The 17141-nt window shown below is 39.5% G+C and overlaps 1 protein-coding gene across 1 annotated transcript; it reads left to right on the top strand.

The window, feature by feature from the left end:
• The first annotated feature begins 1940 nt into the window (after positions 1-1940).
• On the top strand, positions 1941-10110 carry LOC146389900 (myelin-oligodendrocyte glycoprotein-like). The gene is made up of 3 exons (XM_084913829.1): positions 1941-6786; positions 7625-7972; positions 8101-10110. The coding sequence occupies exons 1-3, from the start codon at positions 6714-6716 to the stop codon at positions 8202-8204; spliced, it is 525 nt and encodes a 174-aa protein (XP_084769955.1). The 5' UTR covers positions 1941-6713; the 3' UTR covers positions 8205-10110.
• Positions 10111-17141: the final 7031 nt, after the last annotated feature.

Raw genomic sequence — 17141 nt, 5'->3', positions numbered from 1 at the left:
AAACAAGAAAAGAAAAATGATCTGAGGACAGACGGACATTAAAGATGGGGAACATTCAGCTGCAGATTTCAAACATCTAAAATTTTAATTTCTTTCACATCTGTTGGACTGATTGTTGGTCTGACAGTTTCTGGTCTGCTTCTTCTGGCCGTTGTTTTTTTTCATCCACAGAAGATATAAACAACAACAAAATCAGGGTCCATACCACCCTTCTGCTGGAAAGTAGTAGGTTGACATTTTTCCAGAGAAAGGAAGATGATAAGATGACAGACATTTTAATGCTTAACATCCAGCAGGCCATATCAAATGTTAAGTTCTTGATTTGATTTTACATTTTAAATGTTCAGTTTCTTGTGGTTCCATCTGTTGGACTCACAGTTGGTCTGTCTGTCTTCTTTTTACTTTTGAGGGGTTAAAAGAAATGAGTCAGAATCTGCACAAGCTCCCCAGAGCAGAGTAAAATGAGTTGGCTAAGTTAGTCATAAAAAGATCAACATTCTAAACCAACCACTTTGAAAACAGTTTATTTTGTTCCTGCTATACTTTTTTGTTTTACATTTCTAAATTTTGATTATCTTTACATTTCCTTTTGCATAAGAACAAAGTCTGACTGTCAAGAAGTCCTGCACTATAATCCACTTAAGTCTCAATTTCATTGTTCCTGTTTATAAAAAGCAGGAAAAATCCATAAATATGTTTAAACGTTTATGCTCCAGTACTAAAACAGTCAGTGTTCAAACCAAGCTCAGTTTTAATGAAAAAAAAGATGATCTGAGGACAGACAGACTTTAAAGATGTTGAACATTCAGCTGCACATTTCAAATATCTAAAATTTTTAATGTTTTTCGCATTTCTCTCAAACATCATGTCAAGTCTGCCTGCAGCTTTATGACCTACAGTTTTTGTCCACCTTCAGTATTTTAATATGTTTTGCTCACACCAAGTTAAACTGTATTACGCAGGAACATTACTCTATGTTCTGCTGTATTAGAATCAGTGAGCCGAGTTTATATTCTTTTTAAAATACCGTTTATATTTTTGTCATGCTTTTGTGGAAAATTCACAAGTTCACTTTGACCCAAACCCATTGTACATATATGCATATTATGTTGTGTTTTTCTAATTAAATATCCAGTGTCGTGTATGTTGCAGTGTTGGAATCAGTGAGTGTGTTGGTTTCAGCTTCAGGTTCAGCAGCTGTTTGTGACATCTGGATGGGTTTGACTCATCATGTTTAGTCAGCATAAATACAGATGCTGACTAAACCAACTCACAACACAAACACAAAAGCATGTCACAGTGTGTGGGAAAATCACTGTGGATTATAGAAGGTGATAATATGACAGCCACAGGACTGGCCGCGCTTTCCTTGTCGGTTTTGTGTTTTCATCTGTGTAACATAAATAAAGTTGCATATTTGGGAACACCTTATTGGTTTTGGTGTGATTGTTGGTTTAGTTAGTTCCTTCACACACCAATGACTTGGGCTGTGGTGTATTAGTAAATCAAAAAATTAACTGCCTGAACAATAATGTTCACTTGGATGGGTTTCAGTGAGTGATTAGAGGGACTGCTGTCCAACTTGCCATTCTTTGTGAAGTTGATTTTCCTGATTTTTAACTGGTTTTGAAAATAACTTCTGAATCAGTGCTGGAATGAGTATTGATTTGCTGCTTTATGAGAAACATGAATTGAAATGAACACAAAAATAAAAAAGGAAAATGAAACTGAAACTTATCAGTCCCAGTCTGGTATTTCATGAAATCTAACTTCCCCTCAGGAGCTTCTGAGAAACAGACTCATCCATAAACTTGGATTTCAGTCATGTAAAGGCTTTTTTTTTTTTTTAAATCCCAGCTGCAGCTCTCACTCTGATCACAGCTGCTCCATCAGAGTTGAAGGACAAAGAAAAACTAAAACATTGTAAAGTACTTTAGATCTTATAGTGAGAGATTAGTCAGACTAATGTGCAATGAATAATCTGCACTGAGACACTTTAAGATTGTTTAAGATTTGAGTCCAAGGCTGAAATCAAATAGTCAGAATATTCCCTGCTCTGTCATTTTCTCTCTAAGTGGACGTCCATGTTGCTTTAGTGTTCTTTCATGCAGATAATATAAGCATGTATGAATATCTATAACATTAATACCAAGGTAAACAACTGCAGTCATATATCTCATCCTGTTTATCCACTTCATCCAAACTAGGTTAGATTACTACAACCTTCACTTTAACACATTTGAGTCTTTTTATCTTTCCAAAGCCAATGTTGCAACGTGCTTCACAGAGGAAACAACTTTACATGGAGAAGGTTTTAATAAATAGAGTAACATGTGCACAGGTTTCCGTCCGGACAGCGAGTGAAGAGGGGCTTTCACCCACAGTCGTGCTCGTGTGTCACTGGAAGATGATGACCTATGAACCTGTCGAATGCTGATCGTTTGACAAGTGGTCCGGGTCAAGGTAAGAAAGCAACAGTGGATTCACCAGTGGAAAAGAAAAACCACAATAAAAATTTTAATTAAAAAAAAAAAAAACAGGATGAAAAACACAGACGGTGGCTGCAGTGGGGAATTTTAATTTATTTTAACACTCAGTTTCACTTCAGCTCTTTGTGTGTTACTGCGCTCTCAGACTGTGGGCCTAATTGTGGTTCCCAGAGTATTTAAAAGTTTAGTGGGATAGTATCACCAAATGGTGATTCTGACTGTTGGAGTTTTCTCTGCATTATTGTAAGGTCCTTACTTTACAATATGAAGCACTCACCCACAGTCTGGTCATACCATACACTCCACCAACTACACATGCATCCCTGCAGGCAGCATCCTTCAGCTGGATTTCAAAAAAGTATAACGTCTAATTTATGGTCCACAAATGTGTAAAATAGTAAATAATCTGATTCTTGTAAAATGTGTTTCTGCTCTCCTGCAGCACTCAAAGCACTTCATGTAATATACATCATTCACCCATTTATACAAGCAGTTTTGTCTATGCCTAAGTGCTTTCTGTCTAATATTCATAAATTCATACTCCAGTGCATGCATCAGAGAGCAACTTGAGGTTAATATCATGACCAGAGATATTTGACATGCAGACTGGGGTTCAACCATCAATCTTCCAATCAGTAAGTGACCTGCTCTACCTCCTGAGCTACAGCCACCCCAAGTGCACATTTCTGTACTGCTGTTCCATTCGCACAGCAACTGAAGGGGTGCTGTCATCCACTGCAGATATGTTCCCTTGCAGTCTTACAAAATGCTAACTGCACATCATTGAAAGTAAATACTGTATACAAAGTTGTGCCAAAACACAGTCAGTGGCTGCACTGAGCTTTTTGCATTGTTTTCAACACTCTGGCTCTTCACATGTTAGCACTTTTCTCTTCTCCAGGCCACAGGGTGGTTGTGCCACATATTGCTGTCACTGCCTACATTGCCACTAAAAAACTCTCCCACTGTCGTCGTGTTACCTACGCTGAGCTGTAAATTCTCCTTAACGCCTTGATTGCTCTCATTATAGACTCCACCATGGACAGCTGAAAACTCTACAGCAGAGCAGTCCTTGATATCTGTTAGAAGTTTGAAGTAGCTCCGCTTCAGTCACAGGATGTTCTTGTAATGACTGTATGAATGCCTGGAGATCCTATACAAACAGCAGAAACACTTCAGATTCCTCTGCTTCTTCAATCTCGTCCAGAGCACTTTCTGCCAGCCGAATCAGAGCACGTCGGGACTGTCCTTTAAAACCCACCACTGTTGGTTCGCTGCACTTAAGATGCTGGCACACCTTTGTGAGTTTGGGTTTCCCAAGGGTCCACAATGCTGTTATGATGTCATCTTGTAGTTGTTCCATCTTTGGAAGATGTTAATTCAACACGTTCTAGATTTTTGTCCAGAGCAGGAAATATACTCTCGGCTGGTGGCTCACCAGATGATGTTACACACTGAAGGAAGACAAGGTTCATTCAGGTGCACATTGAGGTTTGTTGCTCTCAGCAGTTCTGTGTTACTGATGGCTTCCATCACAATAACTGGCCTGCGTTACTTTTGCATAGGATTATTTGTAATCAGCCTTTAGAGAACAGAGTAAAAGACAGTAAACAATACACAACATAAGATGTACCAGCTGGTTTACCAAAACATTTCTGATAATTTTAACTTAAACCAGCAAATATTTTTCTCTGTTGTATTTTTGATGGTACAACACTTTGCAAAGTCTAATGTAGGATTCTAGGACACCCATGTTGCTAGGTTCATCCACAGATAAGCTGAACTAACTCTCTTATTTGGACACATTAATGTCACATTAACAGGAATTACACTCAAAAAATATTACTTTAAATAAGTGTTAACTTTACATTAACCTATGCAGTGCTCGTATACTGCTTTCACCTGAAACACAGCAAAACAGCAGTTCTTTGTTACTGACAATTACAATAACTGTCCTGTGTTACTTTTGTAAGGGATTACTTTGCCAGTCTCTCATTTTTCTGAGCCGCCACTGCCACCTACTGACCAAACTAAATATCACCCTAACACCACATCAGGTGGGAGCAAATGCTTTTTGCTCTGTGATACAAACTATTCACAACAAAAGCAAGAAAAAAAAGTGAGAGGGGGGGGGGGTCACAAACAGAGAGTTTGAGCCGAGAGTTGTTGACAGTTCAAACATTCAGGGTACCACACCTACAGGCATTTCATTCTCTAATCCAGCATGTTATTGTTTTGTAGGAGAAAAACCCATGCAGGTCCAAATATCAAAATATACCCTGTCTGACTGGACTTTGTCCTGTTGACTTATAGAACAGAAAACAAAAAGAAAAACAAACCTTTCTGTCACTCTTTGGCTAACAACAGAGCTCCAACATGTTCATACATGCTGTGTGCATGATCGGTCAGACTGATTTTGTTTGTGCTTTCAAGACTTTTTAACTCCTTCACCACCATCGAATTGAGGAAGCGAACAGTTTCATCTTCATTAAGACTTCACAAAAAGTGGTGATGCATATTTGTAGAATTTAAATCGCTCCAAGAATTAGATAAACATTTTAAACATGGTAAAAAAAAAGTTTCATGTTTTTGTGTTAGGTAGTTTTAGTGTCAGCCCACTCAGTAAACACGCCACATCATCCCTGCTAACAACAACACCGCATTCACGTGCATGTTAGGCAGTATTTGACTCATTTGCTGCTGCGCTTGTCTCACAGATAGACCACATAAAAGCACTGTATGATGCACTGAAAGAGTACAGTTACTTCAGCTCTCACTGATGTTATTGACTCAGAAATGTGTGACCCTAAAACATTAATACTCTTTCTTTCTCCTTCATTGGATTTATTCCACACAAAAACAGGTGAACCACAGAACAGGCTCAAGTCATTCGGAAAGTCCCTTATTTTCACTTTTCGTTACAAAACATCAAAGTCCCCTCTGAGATCAGAATGTAGTAGCACTGATACTTGTTAAGTCTCTGAGCATTTCCTCTTTATTTATTTTTATCTTTCATCAGTTCTGCCTTCTAACCACAGCTCATGTAAGAGTTGTGTAAGTTGTCTGAGAGTCTGCTCTGAGTCTTCTGTGTTTGTATTATATGCTGACTGAAGTTTCTAAACAAAGATAGGTCGTGCTGTGTTGTAACTTGAGACAATATTGGATTAGATGTGATAAAGTATGACATAAATCTAATATTTATTCTTTGACTTTAAGCCCAGAGTGAACACTGTAGGTGTTTAGGCTGTTTTGTTTATGTTTTGGATCAATTTATATCTGGCATGTGATTATGGAGTATGTTGTGTTTTCTAGTGTAGCTCTCCTGTTTGGTGGCTTTTGGGAGGCTGTAGAGCAGGTTGTTAACCAACTGGATCCGTGTTTGATCTCCGGCTCCTGCAGTTTGCATATTTAAGGAAGGTAAGATGGTGAACGCTGAGTTGCTTCTGATGCATCGATCTGAATTCGAGTCTGTGTGAATGTTAGAGAAAGTGCTTGTGTGATGGGGTGTAGTTCTCAGTTAGAGTAAAAAATGTGCAAACTAAGAAGCAGTTCATTTGACCAAAGGGTGGTAGACTTTTGCTGTGTCCATAAACGTACCTATTCTGTCAAAAGCAGCACATAACTGAGGGATGATTAATGTGGTAACTAAAATAAAGTGTAAGAGCAGCTCTGATGTAATGTGAGTATTTCTCAGTAAGACAGTTCAGAGATATGAGAGGAGCTGAAGGAGAATCAGTATGTGTATGTTTTCACCTTTAAACCTTAAAGCTGCAATCTGAAAGGAACTTCACTTTAGTTCGATAAGAGGGAAATTAACAAAAGTCTTTCCTGTTTTTGCACAGTTTGTCATGTTCTCACTTCATGTTCTCGTTTATATGAAAAAAACTGGCAGGAAAAAAAAAACTGGGCGTGTTCTGGGTATTGTCTGCCCACTGGCAGTTTAACGGCTGCTCCTGTTTGTTTTCCCCAGGCTTCATATGGAGCTCGAGGGCGAAGTTTTAGATGAAAAAAAAAACAGATAAGAGGTACTTTTTTGTGATAATTCAGGCGCAGGAAAATCGAAAGCGTTTATTCAAGATGAGCGGCTGAAAGAGATACGCGTTTCACACTCGCTTTGAATTTGAACTAAGGCAGTCAAGTTTTAGACCCTGGTCCAGTTATTCACGGATAATATCAGCAGGCGGGATTTTAAACAAACGAAGATCATCGGACTACAGCGCGGACATGGCTGCAGGAACATGTGTGTGTCTTTGCTCGACTCTGCTGTTTGCTGTCGTCCTTGTGTCCGTGTCTGCAGGTGAGATTTAACTGTTGGAAACCAAACAGCCACCATAAGCAACATAAAGAAGAATAAAGAGTTTCAGAGTTTGCATGTGTACAATATGGTATAATGCAATATCAACACATATAATACAGTAGTAGTTCATCATTACGGAATGTTTTTGTGGAACCTGCAGGAAGTCAATTAAACATGAAAGTCCTAAACAATAAGAAGACAAAGGTCTGTGGAGTCTTTCCAAAATGATCTGGTGCTGATATTAAAACGTCTCTGAGAAAACCATCAACTTCCATTTACCACGAGCTCCTTATTCAATCTAAACAGACTAGCTCTTATGTAGTACTTTTCTACCTGAGCAGTCAAATCACTTCATACATGTCTCAGTCAGCAGTGCTTTATGTCATATTTATTCACACTCACACTCCTGCTCTACCTCCTGAGCCACAGCCACTCTAATCTACAACTGTCATCAGAGTTTTAGACAATTCAAGCAGCAGCAGGACTTTGACGTTAAACTGAGGTCAAAGTCACCACAGATGATGAGAATTCAAACATGCCCCCTGATGTCTTGGCAATCAAGAAAAAAAACAAACAGATGTACTTCACATCATTAAGAAAAAAATTAAGTCAAATGTCAAAGACAGTAAGTAGCATGTCTGAAGTAAGTAATTCTTTTTATGATTCCACTGATATGTCACACTTGGTAGTGTCCACTAAATACTTCCCAAGTGTGCTGGTTTCTGAGGCTCCTCTTTTGACCCACAGTGTCCTCAACATCAATAAGAAAAAACTTTTTTTTTAGTGTCTTTTCTGATCCTTACTCTCTCACTTTGCTCTGTGTTGTTTCCTCTTCCAGACCAGGAAATCTTTACAGTTTTGTCTGGACAGAACGTCATTCTACCATGTCAAGCTCTAAGAGATAAAGGTTCCCTCAGAGCTGTAGCTTGGACCAAACCTGACCTACAAAATAAAAATGTGTATCTGTATCGAGATGGGCGATTTGATCCCGCAGATCAGAATCCATCTTTTAAGAACCGGGTGGATCTGCAGGACAGACAGATGAAGGATGGAGACGTGTCTTTGATTCTGAAGGATGTGACGATTAATGATGCTGGAAAATATGAATGTAGTGTTACCCAGAAAAAAGACCTCAGCCCTTACACCACCACCATAACTGTTGACCTGAGAGTTATTAATTCTAAAGGTGAGTTATGAGAGTTCAGTGTGTCCGTGTTCAAAGTTGAATCTGCTTCCTGGTTGTTGGATTCTTTTTAGTTCTTCACTCATCGCCTACCTGACAGCTGACACCTCACACCTGTTTCTCACCTGCAGGTCGGGCAGTCCTACCAGTAGGACGAAGTGTAAGTGGTTCTTTTGGACTGGCCGTTGGTCTGTATGTTCCTGTTGTGCTTCTCGTTGTTGCTTTTGTTTTTTAGCTACAGAAAATTTAAAGAAACCAGTCAGTGTTCAAACCAACCTCAGTTTTTTTTTGTTTGTTTTTTTAATGAAAACAAGAAAACAAAAATGATCTGAGGACAGACGAACATTAAAGATGGGGAACATTCAGCTGCAGATTTAAAACATCTAAAATTTAAACGTATTTCACATTTCTCTCAAACATCTTTGTAATATCTGATTGCAGCTTTATGACCTACAGTTTGAGTCCATCTTCAGTATTTTAATATGGTTTTCTCAAACCAAGTGAAACTGTATTATATTGCTGTATGTATTATATATATATATATATATATATATATATATATATATATATATATATATATATATATATATTAGGGGTGCAACGATACTCGTATCGATATTGAACCGTTCGATACAGTGCTTTCGGTTCGGTACGCATATGTATCGAACAATACAACATTTTTAATTTATTTTATCAACTTTTCTTCTGACGATGCTGTCTGTGTTGAGCGCTCAGTGGATCTGCGCTCGACAGTGCAGCCTAGGCGGAGTAGTCGAACGCAGATTCACTGAGCGCAGGGCAAGCTAGCGAGACAGAAGTTAAGCTCTCCTTGCAGCATGGCAAATTGAACCTCCCCCACCCTCATTCAGATCTGGTGTTTGGAACTATTTTGGTTTTCATGTGACGTATGACCCTGAAGGTAAGCGCGTCATGGACAAAAGTAAAACAGTATGTCGGATGTGCCACGCAATGCTTAATTGGTGGGAACTAGTGCGATAGCGCAGTTAGCTCGTTAACGTGTTGGCCGTCCAGCCCCACGCACGGGGCGATCCGCGGTAGCTCGTTAACGGAGATTTGCCGCGTTATGGCGTTGATGTCATTTTAACGAGATTAACGCTGACAGCACTAGTGGGGACACAACGAATATGACTGCACATTTACGCCGACATCATCCTAGTGCAAAGACAAGTGGAAGCAGACAAAAACAACAAGCACACATGTTACAAACTTTACCCGAGCCATTTAGACAGCCGTTAGCACATGATTCTCCTCATGGGGACCTGATATGTTTAATATGCTGCTGAGAATATAGCCCAGAAGAAGCGTATAGTATAGCTTTTATTTTGGAAAGAGACATTTCTCTGTAATAAACTCTCTTTTCCAAAGATGAGTGATTTCTCGATCAGATAGATTTATTTTTTTATTACTTTGTTGTTTCAGCAACATTAAATTTAAAAACTGTACTTTTGATTTAAAATATATATTTATAATTTTAATAAATGACAAATTAAAAAAGCGTGAACATTTTTTTTTGTATTGAAAAAATATCGAACCGTGACACCAAAGTATCGAACCGAACCGAACCGTGAATTTTGTGTATCGTTGCACCCCTAATATATATACACACGAGTGTTTATACAACACAACATGTGACAGTGTGAGTTTGGAAAAATGAAAAATCACTGTGGATTATAGAAGGAGATATTATGACAGCCACAAGACTGCTGACCTTGCTTTCCTCGGCGGTTTTGTCTTCTCATCTGTAAAATGTGGGTAAAGTTGCATGTTTGGGAACACCTCATTGGTTTTGATGGGATTGTTGGTTTAGTCAGTTCCCTCCTCACACCAATGACTTAGGCTGTGTGAATATGTAAAAAATGTTATCTGTCTGGACAATAATGTTCAGCTGGATGGACTAGAGGGACTGTTGTCTATTTTTGTTGAAAACTCGTACTGTCCATGTTCCTGATTTGTAACTGGTTTTGAATATGGCTTCTGAATCCGTCCAGTTCTTACCGACTGCTGAACACTTTGTTTTTGTGGTAGTTTAGGAACACTGATTGGAATCACAGATCACTTTTAGTCCAGATGATTTTGGTTGATTTTGGTTTCACTTTATATTAAATAATCCCTAATCTGCATTATGGTTGTTGTTCTGTTTCGTTTTTGTTTCATGTTTTTACATTTTATATACTTTTGGGTCAAGTAGTAGGCATACACTGATTGTCGGTGTAGAATATTAAATCATGCTGCGTGTTATAGGGAAGCAATTTGGTATTTTGCCTTTTTTGGTGTTGGGTAAAATCAGAAATCTTTTTGTTTGTGTGTTTGTTTGTTTGCTTCGTTTTTATTTTGATTACCTGATTGGTCTTTGCTTTGGTTGTTGTTGTTGGGTAGATTTGGGAGGGGGTGGGGGGCAAATTGTTGCAGGAGTTGTACTCATAGGCACTTTAGTTCAGGCACATAAGCCTGTATCCCACTAGTACCAACTCGACTCGACATAACTCGACTGTGCTTGGTTTTGGCCATTTACAGCTACAACTGAGTACCCATCAAATGACACAAAGTCATAATTTCTCTTAAAGCAAGTCGAGCCGAGTTGACTAGCTAACAGTGGAAACTAGGCGTTAGGCACTTCGCTTGGTTTCCATATATTTCAGATCCTATGACCTGAATATTTTAATTATTGAATAATTCTCTTATTTAATTTTGTTATTTCTGAACTCAGAGCAGAACTCAAATATGAGACTCATGTGGAGAAATGCAAAGACAAAGTTACAGCAGGCACTTTGTCCCTTGGAGCTCTGTAGCTGCTGACAGAGCTCCTCTTAAACTAGCTGGGACCAACAACACATGGTGGGTTTCACTCTGAGTTCTTTTATATTTGGTGTAGAAATTCAGACTCATTCCTGGTGTCTGTTACACTGAACCAAGGAGTGAAGGTGTTGGATTTGGTAGCCTCAGGATCAAATAACTGATGTTTTGATGGGACTTCATTGAGCTATAACCTCCAACATTCAGTGATGGAGTGGTTTGACCAAATTCCCTTTAAGGGAGTGAAATGCTAAGTTAATGATAGCTTGCTTGGTTATCAAGCTGCAATCATACCCTGTGTGGGTGCAATTGTGATTTCTTAGTTTGTGCATCCACAATTCTCATTGCTACTCTTCTCGTATGTAGCGAGAGTAAAAACATTTCCACCAGAGACATCAGTCGATCTTATATTGTAGCTCCTGCAGCCTCTGTGGTCCACAGACTTTTTAGCCTCTGAGATGACACGTAACAGAAACAGAAGCACACGATACCTGCTTATGGTTAGCCATCTAAAAAGTATGATATAAAGTTTGATATACTCTGTATTCAGTTAAAGTTCATTTGTCTTTTTGTAGCACCAAATCACATAAAGAGTCATTTCAAAAGTCAAATGATAATTCAAAGAGTCATGTTAGCTCAGCAGGATGTGGTTGTGAAACACGAGTGCCATGTAGTGTCTCATTTCACATGTCTCTGTTAGTTCCTCTTTCCAAGTTTTTTGTAACTAGTTGCAAAAAATCCCCCTTCTTAAAAAAGGGGGAAGAACAGCTAGGTGACAGCTATTAAGTTGGGACTATTTTTTAACTTTAGAAAACACAATTAATCCACCGCAGGGGCGAGTGGGGAATTTTATTTAATTTATACATATATAATATGCATCATTAACCCATTTATACAAACACTTTTTTCTATGATTAAGTGCTTTCTGTCTAATATTCACAAACATTCATACTCCAATGGATGCATCAGAGAGCAACTTGGGGTTAATATCCTACCCAAAGGTTATTTAGGATGTAGACTGGGGTTGAACCACCAACTTCTATTCAGTAAGTGACCTGCACTACCTCTTGAGCTACAGCCGCCCAAAGTATAAATCTGCGCCCTTGTTTCCAACTGGACAGTACCCAAAGACGGAGGTGTTATCTCCCACTGCAGACATGCTCGCTCACAGTCCTACAAAATGCTAACTGCACATCTTTGGAAGTAAATGCTGTACATGTCTGAGGGATGCTGGAATGGAGAAAGCATCACTATATATGTCCACTGCTGCAACTCTCTGTGTTTGGTGTGACAGTGGGTGCAGGGTGCTTTTTGCATTGTTTTCAAAACTCCGGTTCTTTGTATGTTACCATTTTGCTAAAGATAGCTTGAGTTGTTTAAAGACAGGCTGATTTTAAGATAATTTGTAGGGAAGCTGGTGGTGCTGAAGCACTGCTTGATGGATAATGCAGGGCATATTCGAGCACCAAACCAAATAATATCTATTCATCTATATTGATGTTTGTCTGGCATTTTCCAGCCAGCCTTTAATCTAACTGTCATAGGGTGAGAGATGCACCCTGGACAGCTTACCAGACTACCTCAGAGCTCAGACAGACACAGACCTACAGCTAATTTAGAATCATTATTTAGTCCTGTTTTTGTTTTGTACTCCTGTTTCCTGTTGATTTGTAGAATAGGAAAAAAGAAAAGAACAAAAGAAAAGAAAAGCTAAATTTCATGTCACTCTTTGACAACAGCAGAACTCCCAACATGTGTCTGGGCCTGCTAAACTGCAACAGAAACAAAGGGCCGAGCCTGATTTAGTTTGTGCTGTTTTATCTCCTTTACCACCGTCAGATTTAGGAAAACAAGAGGTTCATCTTTATGAAGACTGTACAAAAATTGGGGGGAAAGATTTGTATAGGATTTAAATTCTCCAAATGTGATAAAAGAAAGTTTCACGTTAGGTAGTATTAGTGTCAGTCCACTCAGCACTCACATCATCACTGGTAACAAACAACACCACATCCACGTGCATGTTAGGAGGGCGATGTTTGCCTCATTACCTCTTGCTGTTTCACAGACCACATGAAAGAACTATATGATGTACTGAAAGAGTACAGTTACTTGGTAGTGAAGTGCAGCTCTTACAGATGCCGTTGATTCAAAAATGTGCAACCCTAAAACTTTAACACGCCTTCATTTGATTTATCCAAATTTTTCCACACAAAAACAGGTGAACTCCACAGAATGGAGTGACTCACTCTCAAATCATTTGGAAAGTCCCTTGTTTTCACTTTTCTTTATAAACAGTTAATTTTCCCTCTAAGATCAGATTGTAGTAGTAGCACTGATCCTTGGTAAGTCTTTCAGCATTTCCTCTTTTCTTTTAATCAGTTCTGCCTTCTAACCAGTTCATGTAAAACAGAGTTGTGTAAATTGTCTGATAGTCTGCTCTAAGTATTGTGTGTATCTGTCACAGTGGAAACTCTTTTATATTGGTTTTATTCTGATTTTTTGTGTTTATTTATAAGTGTAGTTTTATTTGCATGATTTTATTCTGTTTGTATAGCATGTTTATAGTGTGTTATTTTACATTGTTTTAATCCACTGTGGGTTAGCTGGGCATGGGACAAATTAGCTGATAGGGATCACCTGCTGAGGCATGGTGTGTCCAGAGGTGGCCTATCAGCTGTCTAAAGACCTATTAAAAGGAAGTGTTGTGGAAAATTTATCAGTAACCTGCAACACATGATTTGAAGTGGTTTAACATCCTAAATGTTTAAAAAAAAAAAAAAAACTTAACGAACTGTAAAATAAAAAAAAAAAAGGAATATATTTTCTAATTTAGACGCATGTCCACGCAATGTGGAGAGAGCATCCCAGTGAAACACCAGGACCATCTCTGAATTGTGGCCGCCGCCTTACATCTTATATACAGACACACAGACAAAGAACATTCCACAAACACACATGTTGGCCCCTCTCACGGGGGGCTATACCTTCTCCCTCACAGAGAGAATTATGACCTTGTTTTCTGCTTGGCCGTCACCTAAGGATTTACATCCCTGATAAGGGGAAGGAGTCCCACTATTTGTTTAACGTCTCCCATTACAATGGCCTCACTGTGTTAACTTTCCACATGCATGCAAACTAGTGACAGGAGTGCTCTTACTATAGTAAAGGGACAAAGTGATATTACTATAACTAATGTGATATAATTAAATATGTGATTAACACATGAGAAAAGAAATCTGCCACCACATAAGCTAGCTGAGCACAGGAGGAGGAGAGGCCCCAGATATGAGGAGGAATACATGAAGGCCAGGTGGAAAAAGAGGGACCCGCTGCCTGGTTGTGGGGGTGCGTCGCTTTATCTGGAGAAGGACCGCTGAGCTAGACGTGGCGACCCCGACAGCAAGAACGGCGACGGTAGGAGACAATGCGTGTGATTAGCAGCGGGCAAAGGTATACCTCTACCTGCATTTGTAAGAAGGGTCTCCACTGTTGTTGACCCGGTGCAGCCATGTTGGGAGAGGGTCGCCATGGCTATAAGCCAAGGCCGCTTCCGGGACGATTGTTCTGGCCCCTTTTTGTTTATTTACAGGGCGCTGATGCGAGGACAGCCGTGGTGGCATTGCGTGATGGACTCCAGTGCAGAATGCGAGCTGGGCTGGGCGCAGTGAAGGGATGAGAGGGGAACCGGACGCTCCTCCTCGTCTGTCTGGGACTAGGCTGGCGAAGACTCCGCTCTGGAGAAGGAATTTCTGCCCTGCTTGTGCACCCATTACGAACATTCATCCGGGGTAGTGGGACAATTACATCAGGGGATTTTAGTGCATATAGAAAGTTGTGTTTTTATTAGTTTTAGAACTGGGTTTGTTTATTCTGGGGAGATTTTAGTATATTTGATATATTGATAACATTTTATTGCGTGCGTTTTTAAGAGGTTTTTTTTTTTTTTTTTTGCAATCCCTGGCCTGGGAATAAACTGTTTCTAATCAGACCTGCATCATCATTGTACACTATTGTGTTAGGTGTGATAAAGTATGACATAAATCTAATATTTATTCTTTGACTTAGAGTGAACACTGTAGGTGTTTAGGTTGTTTTTGTGTGTTTGTTTTATTTTTTGTATTTTGGGGATCATTTTATATCTGGCATGTGATTATGATGTATGTTGTATTTAAAAGTGCAACTTTCCTGTTTGGTGGCTTTTGGGAGGCTGTAGAGCAGGTTGAGATAGAATAACAGGTAGAGAACGTTGTCAACCAACCGAAAAGTTGATGGTTTGATCAACATATTTACATATATGTGACTAGGTGAATGAGGCTTTGAGTAGAAAAGCACAACATAAGTAGCAGCTCATGTTTATTTATATAACACTTTTAAAACAACTGTTGACCAAGGTGCTGTATATTTAATAAAAAAAAGATCAGATGAGTCACAGAAAAGTGGATCAGACACCAGCTGGGGAGGATCAGAAAGATAAATACAACATCATTGTCATCCCATATGTAGTAGGTGTCTCCGAAAAACTCAGGAGAGTCTTCTCCAAGCACGACATCCCAGTGTAGTTCAGACCCAGCAACACACTCAGACAAAAGCTTGTCCGTCCTAAAGAAAAAACTCCTAAACACAAACTTAACAACGTGGTGTACGCTGTACATTGCAGTGAGGAATGCCCAGAGCTCTACATTGGAGAGACCAAACAGCCACTTCATAAACGCATGACACAACATAGAAGAGCCACCTCCACGGGACAAGACTCAGCAGTTCATCTGCATCTAAAGGACAAAGGTCACTCTTTCGAGGATGCCAATGTTCACATTTTGTCCACTGTGAGCGACCATCTTTGAACAGAGGCGGTGGCTTACGACACCAACTGTCTGCCATCTATAATTCAGTTTTGAGATCCCTGCCAGATGCCTTAATGCCCACTCACATCCAGGGCCATCTGACCTCAGGAAGTCACATGATAAGGTGGGGCCAGGTTTCACAATGAACACACCCGAAACTCTGGCTGATTGGGACCCACACCCAGTTTCACACCTTGACTTGTGCGATTAGGTAGAGGATCTATATGGGGTTCTGGACCAGCTGCAGTCGGCTCACTGTGACCAAAGACTTATGAGGGTTGTAGGTTTTTCCTGTGTCTATGAACGTACTTGTTCTGTGAAACGCAGCACAATAATTTATAAAGGAGTAGATAATGTGGTAACTAAATAAAGTGAAAGTGTAAGAGCAGCTCTGATGTAGTGTAAGGGTTTCTCACAGAGACAGCTCAGATCAACAAGAGGAGCTGAAGGAGAATCGGTGTCTGTATATTTATAAGGGACATCATTAGCTGTGTGGGATGAAAGAAACTTCCCATTTGGTTCGATCAGAGGGGAAATCAAACAAAAGTCTTTCGATCTTTGCACACTTTAATATTTTTTCACTTCATGTTCTCGTTTACATGAAAACAACTGGCAGAGAAAACGCTCGTGTTCTGGGTGTTGTCTGCCCACTGGCGGTTTAACGGCAGCTCCCTTTTCCCAAGAATTCATTCGTGCTCCATTGAGATCGAGGACAAAGTTTTTACAAAAGAAAAAAAAAAAGAGGGACTGTTTTGTGATAATTCAGGCGCAGGGAAACTGAAAGAGTTTATTCTAGCTGAGCGACTGAAGGACACACGTGACATGTTTCAAACCTTGAATCTGATCTCACGCAGATTTGAATCTCCGGTCCAGTTATTCATGGATAATATCAGCAAGCAGGATTTTTTTATTTGCTCGACTCTGCTCGACTCTGCTGTTTGCTGTCGTCCTTGTGTCGGAGGCTGCAGGTGAGATTTAACTGTTGGAAACCAAACAGCGACCATAAGCAACATAAATAAGAATAAAGATTTTCAGAGTGGTTTACATGTGTACAATATGGTATAATGCAATATCAACACATATAATACAGTAGTAGTTCATCGTTATGGAATGTTTTTGTTTTAAAGTGAATATGTGGTTTAATTGTTCATTAAATAAAGTTTGCTTTAAACCCCCCACCTCCCTCCCCCCACGCATCACCGGGGCATGTTTCTGTGGAACCTGCAGGAAGTCAATTAAACATGAAAGCCCTAAACAATAAGAAGACAAAGGTCTGTGGAGTCTTTCCAAAATGATCTGGTGCTGATATTAAAACGTCTCTGAGAAAACCATCAACTTCCATTTACCATGAGCTCCTTATTCAATCTAAACAGACTAGCTCTTATGTAGTACTTTTCTACCTGAGCAGTCAAATCACTTCATACATGTCTCAGTCAGCAGTGCTTTATGTCATATTTATTCACACTCACACTCCTGCTCTACCTCCTGAGCCACAGCCACTCTAATCTACAACTGTC

The sequence above is a fragment of the Perissodus microlepis genome, chromosome 3, assembly GCF_051167445.1.
Source record: "Perissodus microlepis isolate ML-2025 ecotype Zambia chromosome 3, ASM5116744v1, whole genome shotgun sequence".
NCBI lineage: Eukaryota > Metazoa > Chordata > Actinopteri > Cichliformes > Cichlidae > Perissodus > Perissodus microlepis.
The sequence above is the reverse complement of the archived record's forward strand: the minus strand, read 5'-3'. Positions and strand labels throughout refer to the sequence as shown.